Below are 23,864 nucleotides of genomic sequence, written 5' to 3'. Positions count from 1 at the left end.
AAAAAAAAAAGTGTGCAGAATAAAAATCACAATAACAAATGTGGGAATGCTTCAGAAATTTCTTTCATGAGGTGATTTTACACTCTCACCTTATTGCTCATTTTAAGTTACACATCTTTACTTCATACAGACTATTATTAAAGTGTTCTTTCAGACAGAGACAATTTATCAACAAGTGTTTTTCAGAAGTCCCTCAGAAGAGAATAATGAAAGATTTGAAGTCCTGTTATGTAACGTCCACTTGGTGCTCTTGCGATGTCTGCTGATAACAAGTTACGACAGCTTCCACTTTTCAAAGAAGACCACAGAAACGGTGGAATATTCAAAGTTGTTGTCGTGCAAAAATGGCGATGTTTTCAGCATTGTTTCAATATCCCTCACTGCCATCCAAGAAAAGTTCATCACTGTAAAATAAAACTATGATTTACTTCATTATCTATCCATTTCCTATAGTACATGTCCTCACTAGGGTTGCAGGCAAACAGGCCATCTGGCAAACAGTGCAGATGCCCGGTGGGCCGGCGTTTTGTCTTTTAGGGACCAATGCAGCGCTATTTTAATGATAATTTTCCTCCATTTTAGACTGCCCACAATTTAGAGGGACTAGTCCATTCATCCATTTGTAATATAGACAGCAAAACCAACCAACATCTGTCAATATCAGTATCAATCATCAATAGATGATGTCCGTCACACTAAAGCGCAAGAGGGCGCTCTAGGCCTGTGTTGATAAGTTCAACATTGCCGGAAGAAGAGCATCGTCTACCTCCCGAGTTGGGGGAGTTGTTTAAAAGTGACACCGAGGATGAAGATTTGATTTGGATTTAGTGATTTGGAGTGAAACTGATAGTTTGCTAAACTTGTTAGCATGTTCTTTATGCTAGACTTATATGAATAACTTGTAGTGATGGGAACATAATTCACCCACGGAACGTTCCGGGTGGGAAGGTTTTGTTATGTGGAAAAGGGGAGTTAGCCGGTTAGCTTCTAGCTGAGTGGTGAGTTGCTGTTAAGACCTCAGAAGCTGATGTCAATAAAACGCCAGCCTTTGGCTCCGCCCTTTTCAACACTCCGCCTCCAACTCTTAATATGTTACGTCGTTACTGACATTACCAGGCATGCCAGTCATGTAACGTTAGTATACCGTACACTTATTCAGCCTGTTGTTCTCTCTTTTATTTTTATTTTAAATTGCCTTTCAAGATGACATGTATGTTTTTGGTGTTGGATTTTACCAAATAAATTTCCCCCAAAAATGCGACTTATACTCCAGTGCGACTTATATATGTTTTTTCCTTCTTAATTATGCATTTTTTTGGCTGGTGCGATTTATAATCCGGGGCGACGTATAATCCGAAAAATACGGTAAACCTTCCTCAAAATAGTCCCGCAAAACAGTCCAAAATGGTCTTGAATTAAGTTTCAACGGTTTAGCCCCACACTTGATTTTTGCTCACGACTTTTATCCAGGGCGCTTTGGCCACACCTGTCAATTTGTGTAGGTAAAAATGAGGTGACTAAAAGCTGCTTGCCATGCACAATAATGTTCACCTTCCATACTGAAGTAAAAAGAAAGGTAAATCCACCTCGACGAGTATGTTATTCCCATAGCGCCGGTGCATACGCAGTAAACCCCCCCCCACCCCCACCCCACCCCCAACGGTTGCCTGAAGCAACACCTAGCACGGTAAATGTTTATCCATGTGGACTCCCCATCTCATGCTGTTTTTGTCTGCGTGCGCACAAGGTGGCGGAGCGGCCTGGGAGAGCGCGGCGGGCAGGGAGCGCGGGCTCGCATGTCTGCAGGGCGTTCCGCGGAGCATGATCATGAAAAGCTGAAACATGGAGGAAAGTGCAAAAGGTTGAGGCGTGGAAACGTCGGTTAATTTCCGCATCCCGACCCCCCCTCTGTGGTTCCACATCGCTCTTCTATTACCTTTCAAGCACTGTGGAACTATAATACAGATCGCACTGCTGAACAACATGAGGGGGGGGGTCAAATCATTACACTCACAAATGTAAAAATGGAGGCCAGTGGAAAAACAATGAATTGGAATTGATATTATTTCATCCCCCACACATTCGAATTCACATCAAAAACCAGACAGCCAATCCTCGTTTTAAACGACAGATTGCCGGCAATAGCGGAGGAGAAGCGACCAATCTTTGGGGTGCCTCTCCCAGACAGCCTCAATCAAAAAAAAAAAAAAAAAAAAAATCTCAAACGAATCTTTGGGGCTCGGTCGGGCTGTAAACTGTTATTGATCCGGACAAATGAAATTTGTTGGCGTTGATCGATCAAACGCATTATCTGACTTTTCCAGTCTATTACCGGCAAGTGGAAACTGGGAAGGCGTCAATAAAACGGAGCCGGGTCACCCCGGGTAGATTCCTTTCAGGCTGCACGCGTTGTAAATACAGCCGACTAAACACAAGCACTTCTACTTAAAGGTAATGGAGCCGCATCATGACTTAAGTGTCTGCGGTTATTGAGATGCGGAAAGCATTTGGGTCGCACCTTCAAGGTCTACACACACTTGACTGTTTACTTGGCCCGGTCTTTTCTGCCCCTCTTAATACCTTACCCCCCCAATCCCAATCTACCCCCCCCCCCACACACACACACACACACGTGAAAGCCTTCCAGCTGGCACCCGCCAAGTGCGCTTGGCAGGTCGGCGGGGAACATGAGAATTATACCTATATCGCCCCAGAAAGCAATTCTCAAATATCAGCGGAGTACAGCACTTCACCAGGGACCTGCGAGAGACGAGGGCATGTGAATGGAACAAAAAAGCTCCTTCTGGCACGATCACAGGAAAAAAGTTTACGAAAAGCAAGGAGACGGGAACGATTTCAACCAGGACGAAATCTGTTTAAAGTTCCTGTAAACACCGCTAATTTTTTTTTTAACACGATTAATAATCGCCCCGTACTTGGAAAGCCTGTACTGGAGGAATTCGAGTCGCCACGCATGCGTCAGACACATCCATGTCCAAATTTAGCAGTAATAAATTTAATAATAAATAGATTTGTGGAGACTGGGGTCTAGTTGTATTTTATAATTTAAAAAATGTGCAGAATTTCATAAGTCGCTTTGTATTAAAGATTAGATTAGTTCTTAATAGTAAAAGAAACGTGCCCTGAACTGTCGCCAATGTCTTACAAATGCAATTATGCCATCTAGTGGCAGAAAACTGACCTCAACACAAATCAATATCACTCATTTTTTTACAGTACAGTTTTAATTTTAACTCAATTTTACAAATTATTATGAAATTACTGTATCAATGGATGACAACAGGCAGCCATATTTCTATTAGTATTTTTTTCCACTTTTAGGTTAAATTTTTAAACATTTTCTTGTTTTGTACCAAAAAAAATAAATCATTTGAATAATCGTAATTTCAATTATTTCCAAAATAATCGTGCCGATTTTTTTTTCTATACAGTCTTCCCTCGCTATAACGCGGTTCACTTTTCGCGGTCTCATTGTATCGCAGATTTTTTTTTAAGTGCAATTTTGCATATTTTTTAACAGTAATATACCCATTTTATAAAATTTATGAAGGTTTGAACATTGTCAAAGTTTGAACAAGAGAGAAATGTGAGAACATGTAAATGCCTCAATGAGAAAAGTGTATAAATTGTGCGGTCGGGGATTTTAGAGCCTTAAAACATTTATAAGAGTTGTAAAACATAAAGCTAACTACTTCGCGGATTTCATTTATTGCGGGTATTTTTTGGAACCGAACCCCAGCGGAAAACGAGAGAACACTGTAATCGAACAGCCCTAGTATGATTTCTAACTGAAATCGAAAAAAAAAAAAAAACAGACTCACCTGTGACTCTCAATATCAACATATCATTAACTCTTTTACTGCCACACGTTATCAAAACGTTATCATTCACGTCATCCTTGAAAACGTCCTATTTCATCAGATTTTGTCATCTTTCATTGTAATTTGATACACGGGCAGCCCATTGACGAGATACAATGCTGCCATCTGGTGGCCATAGTTAGTGAGTGTTTTTGATTCCACAACCCATTGACCAGGCAGCGCTGCACTTAGATGTTGCACTGCCCATTGATTTAAAAAAAAAAAAAATGAAATAAAAAACGAAGTTGACGTCTTTTAACGTTCATGGCAGCATACATTGTGATTTTATTAATCGTGATTAAACGTTTTTGGCAGTCAAAGAGTTAAAAAATTGCGGCGAGCGTCATCCGATCCCATCTCCGAACGTCCTTTTTGGCATTTCTTCACACGAAACGGGACCTGGCTGGAAATAGGAACAGCAGCCGCGCTACACTGATACCGCAGCTCCGATGGCTCCTTTTATTATGGAAAATGATAATAAAGAGCGCAAAAGCGGCGCAGTCTCGGTCCTTCCGCGTTGCCGCCGCTATCGCGCCGGCTATTGATAAGATGTCTAAATTTACTGCGGGAATAATTCCGCAGGAAAAGAGATAAAAGGTTGCTGAATAAAATATGAGGCGACGGCTGTAAATTGTAGCAATGCATATCATTTCATTCAAATGTAAGACGCAATTACCATCTGCTACACTCATCAGTCGCCATCCTTTATGACTTAATTATATGTTTAATGCTATCAGATCAAGGAAAGGGCAAAACAGATGAATGAGACGAACGCGGGAAAAGATTGGGCAACAAGACAAAAGGCGGATGCAAAGTAACATAAAAGGGCTGAAATGGATTCCGTTGAGCAGGAAATGGGAAGTTAATTCCGCGACAATGTTGCCTCATCTCCCGCGCCTTCGAAGATAATGCGGCCGCCATGTTGCCAATTTGTCACTGAGCAGTCAAACAAAGGCGGTCAAGTTCCTTTGCATCCTTTTATGATCGCGCCGATGCTTTCGAATCAGACGTGAAGCTCGCGATTCGCTACGAGTCGCCGCCAAAGCTCACCTGTTAACCACCCTTGACAGTTTGTTTATTTACTAGTTAGCTTACTTCCCGGATTCGTGGAGGATGACTAGTAGAAGGGTGGTGCGAATATGATTCCAGTGCACTGAAAATAAATCGTTTCCGACGTCTACCTCCGTGATAAGCAATGGTTTCTCCTTTGGAAATTACAAGGTGTATCTATCCTTCCTTTAGTCCTTCCTCTGGTCTCTTGATGTCTCCCTAATCCTGTTGGGATTCAGATGTATCTGTAGTTGGTGAAAGATTCTGCATTTGTAACTCTGTGGGTGGAGGGTGATGTCTGGTGGGGCTTGGATTTTACTTGCTTCATCTTTCCTTTCTTTGATCCTTCCTCCGGTCTCCTGACAACTTCACGACTGGTGGACCTCTGAAGTATCTAGTATTTAGTTTGTTAGTTTCAGTAATTTTTTTAGTTTTTTTTAGTGTGTTTTGTGCGCAATATTTAAAAAAACACCACGGGAGCGACATCATCTTTTGGTGCTTTTCTATTGGCTGCTGCTAGGTGACGTCACTTCTGTGTGACACATGTCCTTATTCCGGTTAATATAAAAATAAATCTACTAAAAATCACATTTTAAATCATCACCAAAGGCTCATGCATTCAATTAATTAGCAAAGACTAAAACGAAGGACGTTTGCTATAATTAGAGTTAGTTTTAGTTAGTTTTGTAAACATAAAATGTAGTTTCAGTTAGGTTTCGTTTTTTAAAAAGCATTTTGGTTTTTATTTTATTTTGGTAACAATATTGTTTTTTGAATTTGAGTTTTTTCATTAGTTTTAATGAACTAAAATAAACTTTTAATGGCACCTGTTTTTTGATACCCTCCCTTCTTACTTTGACCTTCTCCAAACATTTTTGTTTTGTTTTATTTTATTTGAACTGAGTCAAATGCCATTTTTTAACATATGTCGTGGGCCACTGAAAAATGGACGGCGGGCCGCAAATGGCCCCCGGGCCGTCGTTTGGACACCCCTGCTCTACCCACTTCTGCACCTCATACAGCGGAATGTCAAAATCAGAAGTTGACAAGAATCAACCTCAACAAACGCTGCTAGTGGGAAAAAAAAAAAAAAGTGAAAATGTCCACAGAGAATTGTCACTGAATGAGTTGTCAAAGTTAAGACAGTGTTTTAACATTTAACACCTCCAAAAAAAAAAAAAAAAAAAAGTTTAATCATCCAAATATTGTGTTCAATCTTGAGGTTTCAATATACTGCAATATCATTCCTTCATGCTTTTTCTATTCTGATAAAATATTAGCGAGATTTTTATGACCACCCACGTACACGAATTTAAGTTTCATCACCACACGTTTTCATTTATTTTACTGAAATAAAACCAAATGTTCTCCAGTGTATAATCTTCCGCGGTGACGCTGTGAATCGAAAAACTTTTTATTTTTTATTTTTTTTTCTTGTTTCGATGCAAATCATGCAAGACATCATCCACAAAGCAAAGGCGGGCTTGTCCAAAATGGCTGTGGGCTAAAACGCTCGCCAGTGGGCATCCCAGGTGCCAGCGGGCACTGTCCTAACTGTGTACCTTTGGCCAGAACTCATTACAGGGTGACATTTAGGCCTGCTGCTGCCCATGCCAAGTCAGCCTTCTGGATGGAGACAAATGATGTAGTTATTTTTTATGTCGCGCATTAAGTCATGTCCGGCGTGAGCCAAATGAGTATCACCTTCATGTCACCTGAAAGGAAACCGACAAAAGGCTGTGGATGTCTTAAACAGGGCCGCTATTTTGCTTACTGTGTAAAACATTCCCTTCGTGCAAATAAAACACGGGTGAAGGTGAATTATGTCCTTATTACGGTAAATGATGTATCCAAGTACATCCTGCACAATCACATGCAAGTGCTGTATCCGAAATTCTAATTTTCACGACAATAATATAGCACAGGTTTGATGGATGCCGTATTGATTTCACTGGAAAAAAAAAAAAAAGCAGTATTGTTATGCAATTATGTTAACTCATTCGTCTACACGTGAATCATGTATAATTTAAATTTTGTTGTTAAAAAAAAAAAAAACAGAACAAATGAGAACTGTAAACTTATTTCTGTACATGTTTCCATGAAATAACTGCAGACTTTTAACTCTAAAATACTATCAATTTTCTAAGCTTATTTAGTTTGTTTGTAGGAGTTTGTATTTTAGAATTTTTGACTTTATATAAAACCACTGAATACCGATGCATATTTATACATTACAAAATGCAGTTTATTTTCAGTAGTTCAATTTAAAAAGTTAATATTTCAGCTAAGGAAAATCCGAAATTTTACTTCTAAAAAGTACTTTCCTGTGTTCTTACTAAATGTATCAATTACCGTTCATGAGCAGTGAAATAACTGAACTTTTCCACCATTTTATAATTCATCAAGCGCTATCCATAATACAAAACAAGATGTCGTTGAAGTGTAGACTACCTGTTTTAACTTAAGCGTGTTCTAAAAAAAAAAAAAAAAAAATGTGGCATTTACATTTTTAGGAATTATAGCCATTTTATGCTCTGAGCCTTATGTGTGCCATGCACTTCCTGGGGGACCTTTACAGCATGACATAATATAATAAAGTCTAAATACACTTTTATTTTACATTAAGTATCCTAAAATATGTTCCTTTCAAGTTATTTTTTTGTCTTAAGTTTATGCAACCACTCAACAGCCATAATATTAGGTACACCGACACAATGTCGTGACTTCTGATGAATGAACATTGAAAATCAACATTAAGTTTATTATTGCTGTTCGAGGCATCTCCTAGTAAAATATAACTTGTGACTCAGTTAGTAGAGCGAGTCAAGCAGTGACTGAAGGATCGGCGGTTCGAATCCTGCCTCTGACTCTTTGCTGTCAGGCAAGCCACAGAAACTCTAATATTGGTTTTATTTTATTTTTTAACCTATTTATTTTATTGTATATATTTTTATCTGTCTATTATGTGTGCACTTATGGCAGAGCTTTCATTTCATTGTACTTGTATAATGACAATAAAGGCTAATCTAATCTAATCTAATCTAATTTGCTCCCAGTTGGGACTGGCACCAAAACGAAAACGAACAGCTAACAAAATATGAATTATTACAAGTGCGTTTGAGAAGATGTTTATGTTACAGGTTCAGTTTTGGTCAGTTTCCGATTTTTACAAAACTTTATTTAGTTTCACATCATTTACAAAACAGTTTCAAAGTACCAAGTACAAAACAAGAAAACATTATTTACACACAAAATACACAATCAATTAAAAGACACAAAATTCAAATAGTCCAAACATTTTACAATTGTAAAATATGCCAGGGGAAAAGATTCTTTTGGTCCTTATTTCTTTCTTTTCTAAAAAAAAAACAAAACAAAACAGAATTTGTCTAACCACGGTGTTATACTATCAATTATTATATTCTTCATACTCATAACACACCTGGTTTTCCACAATTTTGCACAAACAGCAGTTATAATAATTTGAAATCATTCTGTATCTATTTGGTCAGTTTCCATAGAAATTGGGGCTCCTTTACGTTACAGCCCAAAACTACAGCTCGTAAAACAGGAACAGACCTCAAGCGCCATCTGGTGGGTAATTTGTCACTACAACTCAGTTCAAGTATATTTGTGTTCCCTCCTGTTCGACACGGAAACGGAAAAAAAAAAAGAATTTAAAGTTTGCACTAATCAAATATTAGTATGAGAACCAATAAATTGAGGAAGTGGAGATCACATTCGATGCGTCACTGCTGCATACTCAAAAGATGCAGTAAACGATTTATAGCATTTCTAACATTAGAGCACATTAGAGGACAATTAAAATAGAAAATAGAAATGAGTGAGTCGCTCGCAGGTCGGTCCCGAGGAATTGAACGTCGCCAAATTGTTTGTGTGCGTTTGTGTTATGGGCACAAATTTGTTGATAATTGCTCATTGGAAGTATTGGGCATTCCCTTACGGAAGATTTTTTTTTCTCCCTTTGAGCACAAACAGAAACAACAGAGCATGTAATTGATTAAAAGTTAATTGTGCAAAAGGTCTGCCTTGATTGGGGACCATCTGTCAAGCTGTACATCCACTAATTCTAATCATATTTCATTAAGAGCGCAAACCGATTGCATACATCACAGTTAGGGCTGGAAAGTGTTACAAAACAAATTGGGTTGAACAATGAAGGGAAATTACATCACATAACTAAATATTATTCCCACCAACCCCGAGCCATATTTCTTAATGAATCCTCTAATGAATTTAATTGGCACAATGTGCATAATTTGGAGATGAAAATGTCAGTGGGTCAGACTTAAGCGTGTTGTGTTCGCAAAACACGAGCCTTATGTAAATTTTGCATGTTGTACATGTAATTGTGGTGTCTAATTAACATGTTCTAAAAGGTATCATGAGCGGACATTTGGTTCATTTTACACAAGCCAGTGTCAATTCGCCGTTTTCCACAGTTTAGTGTAATCCTCTTTTGGTTTAAACGTCATGTTATCATTTTGTGTTACTGATTAGGAATGACAAGTTGTTTGATGACTCGACACGCTCTAAATGAAACACAGACCTCATCCAGTAAGCCTTTTCAATCAAAATTATTGATTTGATCGATTTCAAGCTGCTTCCTTGAATGGCCAGTAACATTTGGTATTTAACACATTCATTGCCAGACCAGCAAAAAAAAAAAAAAAATGCATCATTTGACGTCTTTTTCCGTCAATGGCAGTGAATGAGTTAAAATGAGAAAATAATAAAATAAGTTTAACAGTCAGCTGTTATCAAATTGATTCAGCTAATATAGATTTCATAAATTTGTTGAATACACAATAACAGTTTCAAATTGATTATGGTCATAATCATGAGTTGCAGCGCTAAAAAATACTACAATAAAATGAAACGTGAGTATATACAATACAAACAAAAGAAGTGACATCACAACCAAATCGGTGTAACTTAAAGGGGAAGTCACCCCCGTCCCAAAAAACTTTTGACAATATGTTCTATGCAGCCCCACTAGTCTAAATATGTCATTCTGGTTAATATTGCTTCAATGGAATATGAATTAAGCAGCAAAATCCACCTGTTTTTATCCATCTCAGGGGGCGGCCATTTTGCCACTTTTGCCACGACTAAAGATGACATCATAGTTGCTCAGGTCTCAGGTGACAGCCAACCACAGCGCAGCGTCAGAAAACAGGTGAGCTGTGATTGGTCGTTGCCTGAGCCTTGCGCAACTGTGACGTCATCTTCAGTTGACAGCAAGTGGCAAAATGGCCGCCCCCCGTAATGGATAAAAACGCCTGGATTTTGCTTCGTAACTCATATTCCATGAATGTAATATTAACTCATTAGCTCCCAAAAACGTATAAATATGTCATATTTTAAATGTTTTAAGTGTCCCAAAGATGTATTTATACGTCTTTTGTTGGGGGGGTTAATGCCAGAGCATAGAGAAGGCTTTGATGCAGTCTCTCTACTGCAGAAAATGGTTGAGTGGCAGCAGAGTATAAGAGATCAACCAGGCCATGTTAAAACAGGCTGATTTCCCCACACTTCTAAGCAGAATTGTGAAAAACGTTTAAACTTAGCTATGTTCTATTGCTAATTGCTGCACAGCGGAAAAAGATAGAAATATACTTTTTTTTCCCTGATAAAAGAAGAGACTCTAATCTCTCTTTTGGTATGTTCCATATTTTTATAGCAATAGAACATAATATTTTGCGGGCCTTGAAAAATCTGTCAAAATCCAGGAAAACACTTAAGTGAAAATGGTTGTGAGTGAATGAGTTCATCAGAATGTCATGTTTAGACTAGTGAGGTCACATAATAACATTATTGTCAGGAAATGTTTCAGGTTGACTTCCGCTTTCATCTCCTGAGTATGTTCTCACAAAATGTCTCACAACAGCTATTGACATATCGTAAACATACAAGCACAACTCTTCGTTCCATGTGCCCTGATGCGACGACCCCATGAAAGCACTTTTTGTGCCACCTCCTTAACCCGTTCAATTTAACACCAAATACAAATTCAGCTAATGATGCCATCACGCGTGCGCCGCGTGTATGTTTAACTGTGTGAATACATGAATACATTTTGCAGCCCATGAAAGCAGCCGAGACTTTGCCCGGGGCTTGTCCCGAGGCAAATGGTCGAGCTCACACACACTAATGAAAGCGAGCGTTAGCGCTTGCGAAGGGCAGCCGCCGCGGGAGCCGCCGCCGCCCTCCCTCCTCATGCTGCTGTTAATAGTCTGCACGGAGCCAACGGGACTCCCCGGAGAGGCCGGCTGATGAAGAGGAAAACCTGTGGCCGTCTCCGCTAATCACCGCCTAATGGCTGCGCTAACATGCCTCTTACAAATGGGATTGTACATGTGTGCCTGCATATATGTGATATGCGCCATGTGTGTGTGTATGTCACAACGGGTGAGCTATTAGAATATTAGGATTCAGGTGTGTTAGGAAGATGCAAATACTGTCTCGTGTTCAGCTGAATTGAAAAGCAACAACTCCTCGCTAACTGTATTTTTTTAAATTATTATTTTACAAAGACCGATGTTGTTTGTCTAGTGAAACAATTTACACACAAATCAATATTTTCAATATTTGAACCAGTTTTGTGTGACGTGATGAAGTTGAAGTCGACTCACTGCCACACACTCGCACACTGCAGCAGAAAAACTGAGACCCCTGGTGTTCTTATCAGGAAACAACATTTTGAGATGCCTCATATAGCATTTTTTTTTTTTCCCCAACTACAAATGAATTCAAGGCATAAGCAAAATGCTTTGGCCACTGTAGCAAATTTCTAGTAATAAAGAGAGAGTAAACAGTATAGAAATAAAGGTGTGTGGATATTTGTGTGATTATTGCTCCATTCACTGACTGCACTCATGCATATCGGTGAGAGAGACTCTCCACGCTTTGCTTTTTAGCAACAAGTACAGTACAATGCAACAATTATTCAAATAACTAATTGTTTATTAAACTATTCAACAAACACTTCTGATAAATTAATGATGTGATTTGACATAATGGATTGTTACATAACGTTAGCACTTTGACGTTTTTGGTATTGCTTTTGAGTCTACACAATTAGGTTTGACACAAACAATCCCTTAAACGTCGCCATGTTGTTAGCCAGAGCCAATTGGCGTCGTTGAACCAGTTAAACCGCGTTTTAAAGATGTAAGGAATTCGCGACAGGTCTTGCCAGAAACTTTGGTGAATCATATGCAGTGCGTCTTTGTGAAGCACAAACAACACAATAAAAATTAACTTTTAATCTGAAAGCCGTCGCCTTGTTCCTGCCAGGCTCGTGTTTTGTTTTTGTTTTTGTTTTTTCTCCTGTTCGTGTGTGACGTTTCTTTGAAAATGACTTTTTTTTCCAATCATTTATTGAAACAAATTGAAACTAAGAGCCAGAACATGGCAAACCTAAGCAGCACAATGAACTTACAAGTCATTATGCATAACCTCGCAATACAGTTTAAATAATAATAATAATAATAATAATAATGTTTTTATTTTTTTTGCGGGGGGTCCAGTGGTCTTAAAATAAGAAATATTATCCATACATTCATCTATTTTCGTAACTGCTATTCCTCACATGGGTCGCGGGCGCTGGAGCCTAAACTAAGAAATAATAAAAACACGGAAATGAGAACACAACGTTAAAGTCTTGACAGCCTTCTTATTTTGAGAAGTAGAAATGGAAAGTAAATAGACTTCTAACTCTTTAAAAATAATCATAAAATAGGTTATTACTTGGAAAATTTAACGAGGCTCGTGTTGTGTGAAATGTTCGTAGATTTTATTTTGAAATTCAACACCACGGTTTCCTTTTGTGCTTCCACGCTACCTTGATGTTACCTTCAGGGCACTTTTCGTCCAATCAGAGTTACGCTACGCTGCGCCCGAACGTGAACTAACCGCTTGCATGCGTAACAACTTGAAGAACTTGAGTGAGTCGGAAGGGGGGATACAAGTTTTGGACTTTGGGTCGCGACGCTTGGGGGACGGCGATATGGATAAAGTTGTTGCCGTAACATTGTTGTGATATTCTACTGACAACGCTGTCCTTGCGTCCCATGTGAGATTTGTAGCATGCCACGCACGCAGTTAACTGCTCTGCTGGAAAGAAACTTGAAGCCAGGAAAGCAGTTGCCGCCCACTCAATGTGATACTTTGATATTTCGCACACTTGTTTTAGGATGATAGCGTTTTGGAGGTACCTGCGGGGTAGCAGGAGGGTCCTGACGTTCGTCTTCGTGGCTTCTGTCATTTGGCTGCTGCTGAACATGGCTGCCCTCCGCATGTCCATCGGTGACGCCACCAGTCAACCCCTGAGGGTGAAAGTGATCCGGGAGCTCGAGCTGGACACGCAGCAGGAAAAAGTCACCCAGTTCGTGGACAAGTCGACGGCGAAACAGGATCAGGACTACGACGAAGACGACAAGCCGAATCTCCAACCGGTCAAACTTTACGGACGTAAGAGGAAGGAGAAAAGAGCTGGTAAGAACAAGAAGAATCAACAAGGTGATCCTAAGGTTCGACCAGAATCAGTTGTTAATAAGCCTGTGAACTTGTCTTTGGATCACGCACCACTATTGGAAAGCAACTTAGTCAAGAAAGATTCCATTGCACTAAACCGTCCTGATTTTAAAGAGAAGATCGAATTTGCAGCTGGAAATATAAGTGTTAAAGACTTTCCCATCAACCAAATTGAAGCCGTTCCCGCTGAAGAACCACCAAACACGGCTTCGGTGAAGGAGGGGAAACAAATGGGGGTGATCCTGTTAAAAAATGACTCCAAAATAGCCCATGTGAGAGACACCCGTTCCATTAAGGCAGGTGTCCACCAGGTGCTCTCCCTCGACATGACCGCCTCCCCCCGAGATCCCAACGCCGTCGGCCAGTTCGGCCAGGCGGTGGTCGTCCCCGGCGACCAGGACGCGCAGGTGAAGAAGAGGTGGAACGAGGGCTACTTTAACGTCCACCTGAGCGAGCAGATCCCGGTGGACCGCGCCATTCCCGACACCAGGCCCGAGATGTGAGTCGTACGTCAAAAACCCCAAACCTCATCTCGTCTCACGTGGCCCGCTTCTTTTCCGACAGCTGCGCCGGCAACCTGGTCCACGACGACCTGCCGTCCACCAGCGTGATCTTCTGCTTCGTGGACGAAGTGTGGTCCACCCTGCTGCGCTCCGTTCACAGCGTCCTCAATCGATCGCCGCCGCGACTCCTCAAGGAGATCATCCTCGTGGATGACTTCAGCCAAAAAGGTGAAGGCGGCGTTCCGCGGTCGCAAAGACGTTTTACCTGTTCGGAGTTTCCCGCGGTCAAGAAATGGGAAACTATCAAAACATCACAACACCAAAATATTCAACTAAACTATTTAACTCATTGACTCCCAGCCATTTTCACAGAAACAATCCTGTTCGCTCCCGGCTGTTTTACTGCATTTTGACTGATTTTGCAAGGCCCACAGAATATTGTGTTCTATGGCTATAAAAGCATGGAACCTATCAAAAGAAAGATTAAAGTCTCTTCTTTCATCAGGAAAAAAAAAAGTATGTTTCTGTCTGTTTCCGTTTTGCAGCAATTAGCATTAGAAGAGAGCTAAGTTTCATCAGTTTTCACAAATCTATTCAAAATTATAAGTAATTGAGCTTTTTTTTCTACATGGCCCTGATTGATCTCCTTTGCTCTGCTGCCACCTGCTGGCCTTTTGTGTAATAACCGTTCTTTGCAGTTGAGAGGCTGCAATAAAGCCTTCTGTATAGCATTTAAAAAAACGTATAAATACGTCTTTGGGACACTTAAAACATAAAAAAAACGTATTTACACGTTATTGGGAGCAAATGAGTTAATTGTGTCAAACGACTGCCTGCTAGCTTAATGCTAACGTTTAAACAGTAAATATTCGGATTTCTGAGAAATGGGCGGGAGTTTCGAGCAGAAGTTTATCAGTCACAAAAAAAATATTTAAGAATTAAAAATAAAAACCGAGCTTCAAAAAAATCAAAATAAATGTGGAAATAAATAAGAAAACAAATATAAATCGCAGGATAACAATCGCGAAAGGAAATGGATGGATGAGCGTTGCATTCCCTTTTCGATGTCCCGTTTCAGTCTGGGTTTTGACTTTTCTTTTCAGCGTACCTGAAGGATCAGCTCGACAAGTACATGGCGGACTTCCCCAAGGTTCGAGTCATTCACCTGAAAGAGCGTCAAGGCCTCATCCGGGCCCGGATGGCGGGAGCGGCTCTTGCCAAAGGTACGCGCTGGGTTTCAAAATGGCCATTCCGAACCAATTTCATTGGTTCAATCACTTCATTTTTATTGCCAATTGTAGTCACTGTACATACATTGTACTTACCTCAAACAAAAGGGTATGAAAATGAGCCTGCAGTCTTACGTTTTCCAAAATCAAGAAAAAAAAACAAAAAAAGAAAGAAAAACGCACACACACTTTTTAGCCTTGTTTTTTTTTTTTTTTTTTTTTTATTGACGGTCTTTTCAATGTATGGAATGTGATATAGTATTTTTATCGAATTAAATGACTTAATAATCATAATAGTAATAATGATTATTGATATTGAGAAATAATTAATAATTAACTCCAAATGTAACATAAGAAGTAAAAACTGCAATGTATTTTTTTTTTTTTTTTTTTTTAGTTATTGGTTGTTGTTTTTTTGTTGTCTTGTTTTGTTTTTTTGTTTTTTTTATGTAAAATGGTATTTTTATAAATAATTATTATTAATATTGAGAAATAATTAATAATTAACCCAAAATGTAATATAAGAATTAAAAACTGCTAACACTTACTACAATGTGTGTGTGTTTTTTTTAGGGTTGTTTTTTTTTTCTTCTTTTTTTTGTGTTGGGGGGGGGGGTCTTTTGTATTTTTTTTTTTTTTAATGTATTTATTTATTTATTTATTTATTTATTTAGTTTGGACTGTAAAATGGCATTTTTATAGAATTAAATGACTTATAGATAAATAGCGATTATTATTAATATTGAGAAATAATAATTAACCCAAAATGTAATATAATAATAAAAAATTGCTAACATTACTAAAGCTATGCCAAAAATGAGTTTCCTACCCTTGTTTAATGAAGTTAATGGGGGAAAAAATGAATGTAATTTAAGAAAAAAAATAGCTAGATGAATGCAAGAAATATGATGGGACTCTTGATCGTGCTTGTTGGTTTTGACAAATGAACATAGTGGAGCCGCGATCCACCCCTGCTGTAAACGTCCCGTCCGGTATTAATTCAACACATTAGGCAGCTGTCTATCAAATGTAAACATTGCGCTCCCCGTGCGGTCGTGTTCGTGGCGTAACAGGATGTTTGCTCCGCTCGCCGCCAGGTGAGGTTCTCACCTTCCTGGACTCGCACGTCGAGTGCAACGTGGGCTGGCTGGAGCCTCTGCTGGAGCGCATCTACAAGGATCGCAGGAAGGTGGCCTGCCCCGTCATCGAGGTCATCAGCGACGAGGACATGAGGTGACAACTGGAAATGCTTCTTTTTTTTTTTTTCTTTCTTTTTAAAGTCACGACAATTTGAACGATGAAGCGAAGAACTGTGAAACGGGCGCACAAAAAAAAAAAAAAAAAAAAAGAAGTGAAAAGTAAAAGTGATTGAAAAAAATCTGTGGGGACTTTCTGTTCCTTTCAGTTACAAGCTGGTTGACAACTTCCAGAGAGGCGTTTTCAATTGGCCTCTCGTGTTTGGCTGGAACGCCCTCTCAGACGAGTACGTCAAGAAAAACAATTTGACGGCCGCCGATCCCATCAGGTACCCTACGCGCTCTCACACACTTTTGTGATATTTTTTTTTCTTCACGGCTGTCGCTCACCTTGTTTTATTCCCACCTCACAGATGCCCCGTAATGGCCGGCGGGCTTTTCTCCATGGATCGAGCGTACTTCTACCAACTTGGCGCTTATGATCCAGGCCTGGAAGTCTGGGGTGGGGAGAACATGGAGATTTCTTTTAAGGTAGCGCTCACAAACGTTGACACAAACCTATCTGTTTTTAATTTTGATGACCGAACCGGTAGGGATGTAACGATAAGCACAATGTCGTGATATTAAAACTGCCACAATATCTTTAAAAAAAAAAAAAAAAAAAAAAAAAAAAAAAAAACTGCCACAAACTGTCGTCATGTTCTCGATATTTAAATGCAACACATCTGAAAAAAAAAAAAAAAAAAGGTTGATTTCCATTTGTGCGGTTGTAGCACCCTCTGGTGGCTCGTCTTTTACTGCAATTTAATTTTCATTAGGGATGTTTTGGCCCTTCTATGCTTAAAATCTACACTGTTTCAACTCAATGGGTGCGTACATGAACAAAATAACATAATACAAAAATATTATTATTATTATTATTATTATAACACTTTTTTTTTTTTTTTTTAATTATCGTATCGTGATGTTTGGATATCGTTACATCCCTACGAACCGGAAACATAGTACAACATCAATCTCCCTTTTTTTTTTTTTTTTTATTACTATACAAATACGAAGTACAAAATAAACGCCAATCACTGGTTAGAAAACAGTAATCAGGAAAAAAAAAAATGCCCTTGTAATACACATTAATTAGAAAGAATAATAGTAAATAATGAATAAATGAATAATCTGATTACTCGATTAATTGATCAATCAATTCTAAAAAATAATCGATAGTGACGACACTAGTGGGCTGTAGAATAAGTCAGTGCAGGATTCTAGAGGTGTCTAAAGTGTTTGTTTGTTTTTTAAACACTTGTCACATTCCTAGTTGAAATAAATTCGGTGTTTCACACCAAATCCTGCCAATGGACTGCTTGAACAGGTGTGGATGTGCGGCGGCTCGATCGAGATCATCCCCTGCTCCCGAGTGGGCCACATTTTCCGGGGCCAGAACCCGTACACGTTCCCCAAGGACCGGCGCAAGACGGTGGAGCGCAACCTGGCCCGGGTGGCTGAAGTGTGGCTGGACGAGTACAAGGAGCTTTTCTACGGCCACGGCTACCGTCACCTGCTGGACGACAACGCGGTGGGCGTGGGCGACCTCGGCCCGCAGATCAAGCTGAGGGACGGCCTCAACTGCAAGAGCTTCAAGTGGTACCTGGACAACGTGTATCCCGAGCTGGAGGCTCCTCTGGTCAAAGCTGAGGGTCTGGTATGTTTGGGGGGCGGGGCGAAAAGAGTCTCACTTGTGGTTCTTTGAAATCATTTTAGAAGTTCATAACTAAAGTGTCTATGGGATTGAAAATGAATGAAACTTCAAAGGTTTTCTCCCGTTTCACGCAGGTCTTCAATCGAGGCTTGAGAAGTTGTCTTTGCGTGCAGGATGGCGTTCTCTTCTTTGACAAGTGTGATCTCAGCAAGCAGGTAGCTTTCATTGAGCCCATTATAGCAATAAAAAAAATGTAATATTTTGTCTATAATTAATTGGATACGTTCATTATTTTTCACGTACAATTAGTACCATTAAAAACACATTTTGCAGCTTGCTGTCGACTGAAAATTACATCACAAGGGCTCAACCAATCGCAGCTCACCTGTTTTCTAGGTTTGGTCATGTGACATTCACAAGCGGTGCTATATTCTAATGCTCATTTCTGCAAACCGGAAACAGAAATGTACTTTTTTTTTGTGTCCTGATGAAAGAAGAGACTCTAATCTTTCTTTTGCGACCTGTCGGTTTGGACTTTTCAGAGTCAGCACTTCAACTACACGTGGCTGGAGCAGATCCGCCAGCAGCATCAGTGCTTGGAGCACCTTGTCAAACAAAGCAGTGTGAGTGTGCGGCCATGTAGCCGCACCCACAGCGCACTCCGCTGGCTGCATAAATCACCCAAGTCAAAACTGGTAGGTGTTGTTGCGTCGGGTTGTTGGACACGAATTTCCAGCCAAACTGGATGATTTCTGGTTCCACATTTGTCGACTGCTTGCACAAGAGCGTCGTTGTACTTAAAAGGTCAATTTGATAGGCAGGGCAGTAAATCCGCCGTCATCACAGGTTCCAAGTTTGCGGTCGTGATTTTGATTTGTGCAGTTAACTAGTTTTGGTCTCACCTTTGTTTATATTTGGTGTAGTTCCACTGCCAACCACTAGTTGGTGGCACACAAGTAGGATCTTTGGCTGTGATTATTGATGTATTGTGTCTCCCCTCGTTTATCGCTGGGGGTCATGTTAAAAAAAAAAAAATACCCACAATCGGTGAAACATTTATTATGGGTTTTAATGTTGGAATAAAATAGGTGCAATACTGTAAAGAAATATATATATAATAATGTGAAAGGTGAATCATTGCAAGGGAACACTGTGTATTGTAAGATAAATAATGTAATGTATTATTTTATTATTATTATTATTATTATTATTATTGTGTGTTTTTTCTTTTTTTTTTGTAAACAGGAAAGATCGGGACCGTGCTGGACCGCTTATAGCGAAAATTTGCTTCTAATTGCTGCCCATCAAAATGCATTTGAGAAGAAAAACTTTATTTATTATTATTTATTTATTTATTTATTTTTTTACCCCCCAAAAAATCTTCAGAAAATGGTGATAAACATGCAATCCATATAAAAATGGGGAACAGGTAAAAACAACAGTAAAATAATTGAAAAAAAAATGTTTTAATTTTTTTTTTTATTAGTATGTGTACAGAGTAACACCTTAAAAAATATATATATAATATTTTATTTTATTTTTTTAAAGGTCTTACTCTGTACAAATACTAATAATAGTGATGTGCAATCCTGATGAAAAGTGTCCTGTCAACAACACCGCATGCACGCTGTCTGTCACATCCTGGTTGCTTTGTTGTCTTTGTCCAGCCTGAGCACTTGATAGCTGAGAAGGGCTCCCAACGTTTGTGTCTGGAAGCGGCTCCAAAGTTTCACATCCTTCGCCTCGCCCCCTGCAACGCCGGCAGCCCCTTCCAACAATGGCAGTTCACACACTACTACGCTGAGTGAAAGAGCAACAACGTACCTTCTGGTAAATGTGCACTGCTAGCATGTGTGGACCTAAAGGTGGGTATCAAGGATAGAAATTGGAAAATAAATGCAAAAATGAAAAAAAAAAAAAAAATGTGAGTGAGTGAGCGAGTGAGTCTTTAATATAAAGCAGGGACAGTGGGAATGTGCAATGATTTAATTTTTTTTTTTTATGCAAACCTCTGTATTTTCCTTCTCACTCCATTGACTTAACTTAAACACTAGTAGCTGATTTTTTTTTTTTAATACAAAAATCTCCACACAGTATGTAGCAGCATATTGTAAATTAAGACCAACTTTTTTTTCCTGGTTTACATCCTGTGAAAGTCTCGTACTACAACTGACAATTGAATACAATTTGACTAAAACGTGCCAAACGGGTAAGAGTTGTCCATTTTTAAATGTGGTTTTGTCTGTGGTTTTAAACGTCTCATCATTGTGGTGGTGGGGTTGCTCTCTTTGTTTGTACAGTTGTGCTTTTGACACTAGAGGGAGGTGTTGGCCTGAAATGATCACAAAGCCTCTCTCACAAGGACTTTCTGGAAAGGCAAAAAAAAAAAAAAAAAAAAAAATTTTTTTGTTTTGGATAAACGTGCAAATAAAATGAGCAGAGATCTGCTTTAAAAAGAAGTTATGTGTTTATTTCACATTTGTATCATTCTTTATAATTAAAATGGTGTTGATAAGTATTTTACATTTATGTTTAGGTGACATAAAAGCTTTACAACCGTGTCTGTATATTGTTAACATATCCCAAGTCCCCTAATTCAGTTTTCTGGTGACATACTTCAGCCTATACTGCAAACTTTTTACTTTTTTTTTTTTTTTTCAAGAAACATTGTTTGAACAAAAAATAATGGTAACTCGTAAATCATCACTGTGGAACTCCCAAGTACACGCACAACATCGTTTCAAGAGCGTGGACAAGATACCAGGAAGTAGTGGCAGTAATGGGCGAACAGGTGATTACAAATATTTCCGTTATGTTTTGAGCATCTTATGAAAGTGTTCTACGATTAATTTGTGTACTTTTTGGTTAGAAGCCGGTGTTTTTGGCGAAAGGAAAAAAAAATGGAAATGAGAGCTAGAAACGCATCATCAGTTACTGTTACAGAATTTAAACGTGAAAATTGTTCATTGCATAAGACCTTAATGTTGCCACCATCTACAAATTCATCATAATGTACTCAAACTCGTCGATTTTCTTGCGAGTGTTTCCTCGCCGGATCCTGCGGTAGGACACGGAGCTGTACTTGGTGGCGCCGAGGTGGTTGAAGGATTCCTGGCTTGCCAGGTTGTCGGAGGACTTCTTGGGGAGAGGAAGAGTGGAGTAGGCGGGGACGGCGTCCTTCTCCGAGCTTGGCCGCTTGGAGAAGCTCGCGTCGTCGGTTGGCTGCTCCTCAACTGGTCGTTCTTCTTTACATGTAAACAAACGGATAGTAGAGCGACGAGGAAAACAGCAGGACAACTACGGTACTACACTGTAGATGCTAGCAAGTAGCATGCGTGCTTACCTTCTTCTGAGTATTCGCTCTGCTCAGAACTTTCTTGCTTGTCTTTAAAAGCACCACGAAGATCACGAGAGTCAATCACATGCGTCTCGGTATCTCGCTCAATTTCTTCAACCAGGATTTCCTCACTTGCCTCTTCGACTTGCATCTGGAGGGCCTCTCCGCTCCTCTGTGAAGGTTGTTGGTCCACATTGGCTGCTTCCGGGGTTGACAAAGGCCGTGAATTTTCATATAATAAACGCGATATTGTGATTCATTATATGTAACAATTAATCCATCCATTTCCATTGATTTTGGTGCTGCCGTTTTATCCTATACTGCCCTCTGTTGTCAAATAATATTGACGTCTAAGTGCCCTGGAGCTTGCATTGCAAATGTCATGTGACCAAATCAGTTGAAAGTTTTGAAAATGTTCTGGCATTTTGCCAGATATTTTATGGAAGATTATTTCCTAAACATTTACTGGAAATTTATAGAAAATCTTCTTGAGAATTTACCCCAAGCTTTCTGAAAATTTTACTGGAAACGTACCAGATATTTTCTGGAAATTTGCTAATTGGGAATTTACTGGAAACATCTAGAAAATGTAACCAAAAAAATAATAATCCAGAATTTTACCAGGTATTTTCTGGAAATTTACCAAGGGCTTTCTGGAAATTTTCTGCAACTTTACTGGAAATTTACCACTTATTTTGGGGACATTTGCCAAACATTTTCTGAGTCAACATCCTAGAAATTGACTGAATTTTTTGGGAAATTTTAACAAACTTTCTGGAAATTTCTGGAACTTCACTAGAACATTTCTGGAATTTACTAAACATTCTTTGGGACGTTCCCCAAAACATCTCTAGATTTAATGAAAAATATCCAGAAATTGGCCAGACATTTTCTGGAAATTTACAGAAGGCTTTCTTCCAGTCAACGTTTATGGAAACTTTCTGGGTTTTTTTTAATGGAGCTTTACTGGAAATGTATCATATATTTTGGGCATTGTTCCCAAACATTTACTGTGTAAACATCCTGGAAATTTACAGAAAATACCTCTGGAAATTTTCTAGAACTCGACTATAAATGTTCTTGAAAAATGCTAGGCATTTTCTGGGAATTTATTAAACATTTTCTGGGAATTTATCCCAAATTTACCAGACATTTTCTGCAAATTTGCTGTAAATTCCCAACCGCCCTTTGCAAGGCGAGCCGCTTCATTGTTTAAAAACTGCTGTGCACCTGCCTGGATCTTGAGATCTGTTGTGCCGTCCACGCTCGTCGACTTGGTCCTCGTCACTGTAGAACACCGAGTCGTCTCCTTCCTCCACCGACCACACATCTCTGTCCTCTGGTTCTGAGTTGTCGATCTTCGTCTCGGGGCGGAATCCGCAAATGATCTCGAGGACCTGCGACGCCATCACAATCTCCTCCTCATCCTGCCTTTCGGGATCTGCAAGCTTTGTAAACATCGGGCTCTCCTGCATCTCCATCTTTGAAAACAGCTCGGCTCGATTTGGCGTCGGCTCAGAAATGTAACATCCTTTGGCTTGACTTTGCCTTCGCGTCCAGTCGCAGTGATGAATGAGTTATTCAAAGTCGACGCTTGTCCTGTGAATCCGCGTCGGGCTGCAAGTTGGTGGTGTGAGGTCAAGCTTGGCGGTCCTCTCCCCGATGTGAGCGTTGGATCACCAATGAACAGAGGTTTTGTTGTAGGCTCCAACAAAGCCTCTTTTGTGACTCGAGCGTACGGTGAGCGTAGCCAATCCCTAATCTTTCTTGGGTGACCAGTCTTCTTTCTGTAAAGTTTCCAGGCGGGATTAACATTCTACCGTAGGTTTACTATACTTATATCGCGTATGTATGCTCTTCTCGACGTCTTGGAGTCATTTTGAAGGATTCCTCAGCTTTTTTACTGTTTTCGTATTAAAGCATAAACCATCTATAATATGAGTATTGCTTTCGCACCATCTTGGAACTGTAGAAATGCGTCAAGGAGATTCATGTATTACTTTGGTGCCACCGTATGGCATATTGACAGGCGTAGTTTGCCATTAGGCAAGGCAGGCAATTGCTCGCGGCCCCTTAGCCAGCCGTGGCCCCCAGAGGGCCAACAGATTTGACACAAACTGCGTGTCCTTCACATAACGGCCATAGTAAGGCATTTTTAAAGATGACCATGTATAGTAAGGAGTCTTTATTAAAAAAATTAATTAATTAATTAATTAATTAATAAGGCCATGCACAGTAAGACAGGTTTTTTAAACAACCATATATAGTAAGGTGTTTGTTTGTTTTTTAACGACCATGTATAGAAAGGCTTTTTTTGTTGTTGTTGTTGTTTTGTTTTTTGTTTTTTTAATGACTATGTATAATAAGGGGATTTTATTTATTAAAAATGACCATGTACAGTAAGGTTGTTGTT

General features: G+C 39.5%; 2 protein-coding genes across 4 annotated transcripts in view; one reads left to right on the top strand and one right to left on the bottom strand.

The window, feature by feature from the left end:
• The window catches only part of galnt5 (polypeptide N-acetylgalactosaminyltransferase 5), a 36,608-nt gene extending 16,043 nt beyond the window's left edge, over positions 1-20,565 (top strand). Inside the window, exons 2-11 of the mRNA XM_077537084.1 lie at positions 13,150-13,989; positions 14,055-14,221; positions 15,097-15,216; positions 16,320-16,455; positions 16,628-16,747; positions 16,832-16,949; positions 17,788-18,117; positions 18,249-18,329; positions 18,657-18,809; positions 19,782-20,565. Of these exons, the coding sequence (XP_077393210.1) occupies positions 13,151-13,989; positions 14,055-14,221; positions 15,097-15,216; positions 16,320-16,455; positions 16,628-16,747; positions 16,832-16,949; positions 17,788-18,117; positions 18,249-18,329; positions 18,657-18,809; positions 19,782-19,922 (2,205 nt within the window). The 5' untranslated portion in view covers position 13,150 and the 3' untranslated portion in view covers positions 19,923-20,565. The remainder of the gene's footprint in view (positions 1-13,149; positions 13,990-14,054; positions 14,222-15,096; positions 15,217-16,319; positions 16,456-16,627; positions 16,748-16,831; positions 16,950-17,787; positions 18,118-18,248; positions 18,330-18,656; positions 18,810-19,781) is intronic.
• On the bottom strand, positions 20,560-23,114 carry ermn (ermin). Of its 3 annotated transcripts, none has more exons than XM_077537086.1 (3): positions 22,686-23,114; positions 21,458-21,652; positions 20,560-21,359 (listed from the first exon to the last, which is right to left on the bottom strand). In XM_077537086.1, exons 1-3 carry the CDS (start codon positions 22,930-22,932, stop codon positions 21,109-21,111), a joined length of 693 nt encoding a protein of 230 aa, XP_077393212.1. In that variant the 5' UTR covers positions 22,933-23,114; the 3' UTR covers positions 20,560-21,108. The 3 variants fall into 3 exon arrangements, with proteins under 3 accessions (XP_077393212.1, XP_077393214.1, XP_077393213.1); XM_077537088.1 differs by having other exon boundaries at positions 20,560-21,356; XM_077537087.1 differs by having other exon boundaries at positions 21,458-21,649.
• Positions 23,115-23,864: the final 750 nt, after the last annotated feature.

Source organism: Festucalex cinctus, chromosome 11 (assembly GCF_051991245.1).
Source record: "Festucalex cinctus isolate MCC-2025b chromosome 11, RoL_Fcin_1.0, whole genome shotgun sequence".
Taxonomy (NCBI): domain Eukaryota; kingdom Metazoa; phylum Chordata; class Actinopteri; order Syngnathiformes; family Syngnathidae; genus Festucalex; species Festucalex cinctus.
Note: the sequence above shows the minus strand (reverse complement) of the source record. Positions and strands in the feature narration are given on the sequence as shown.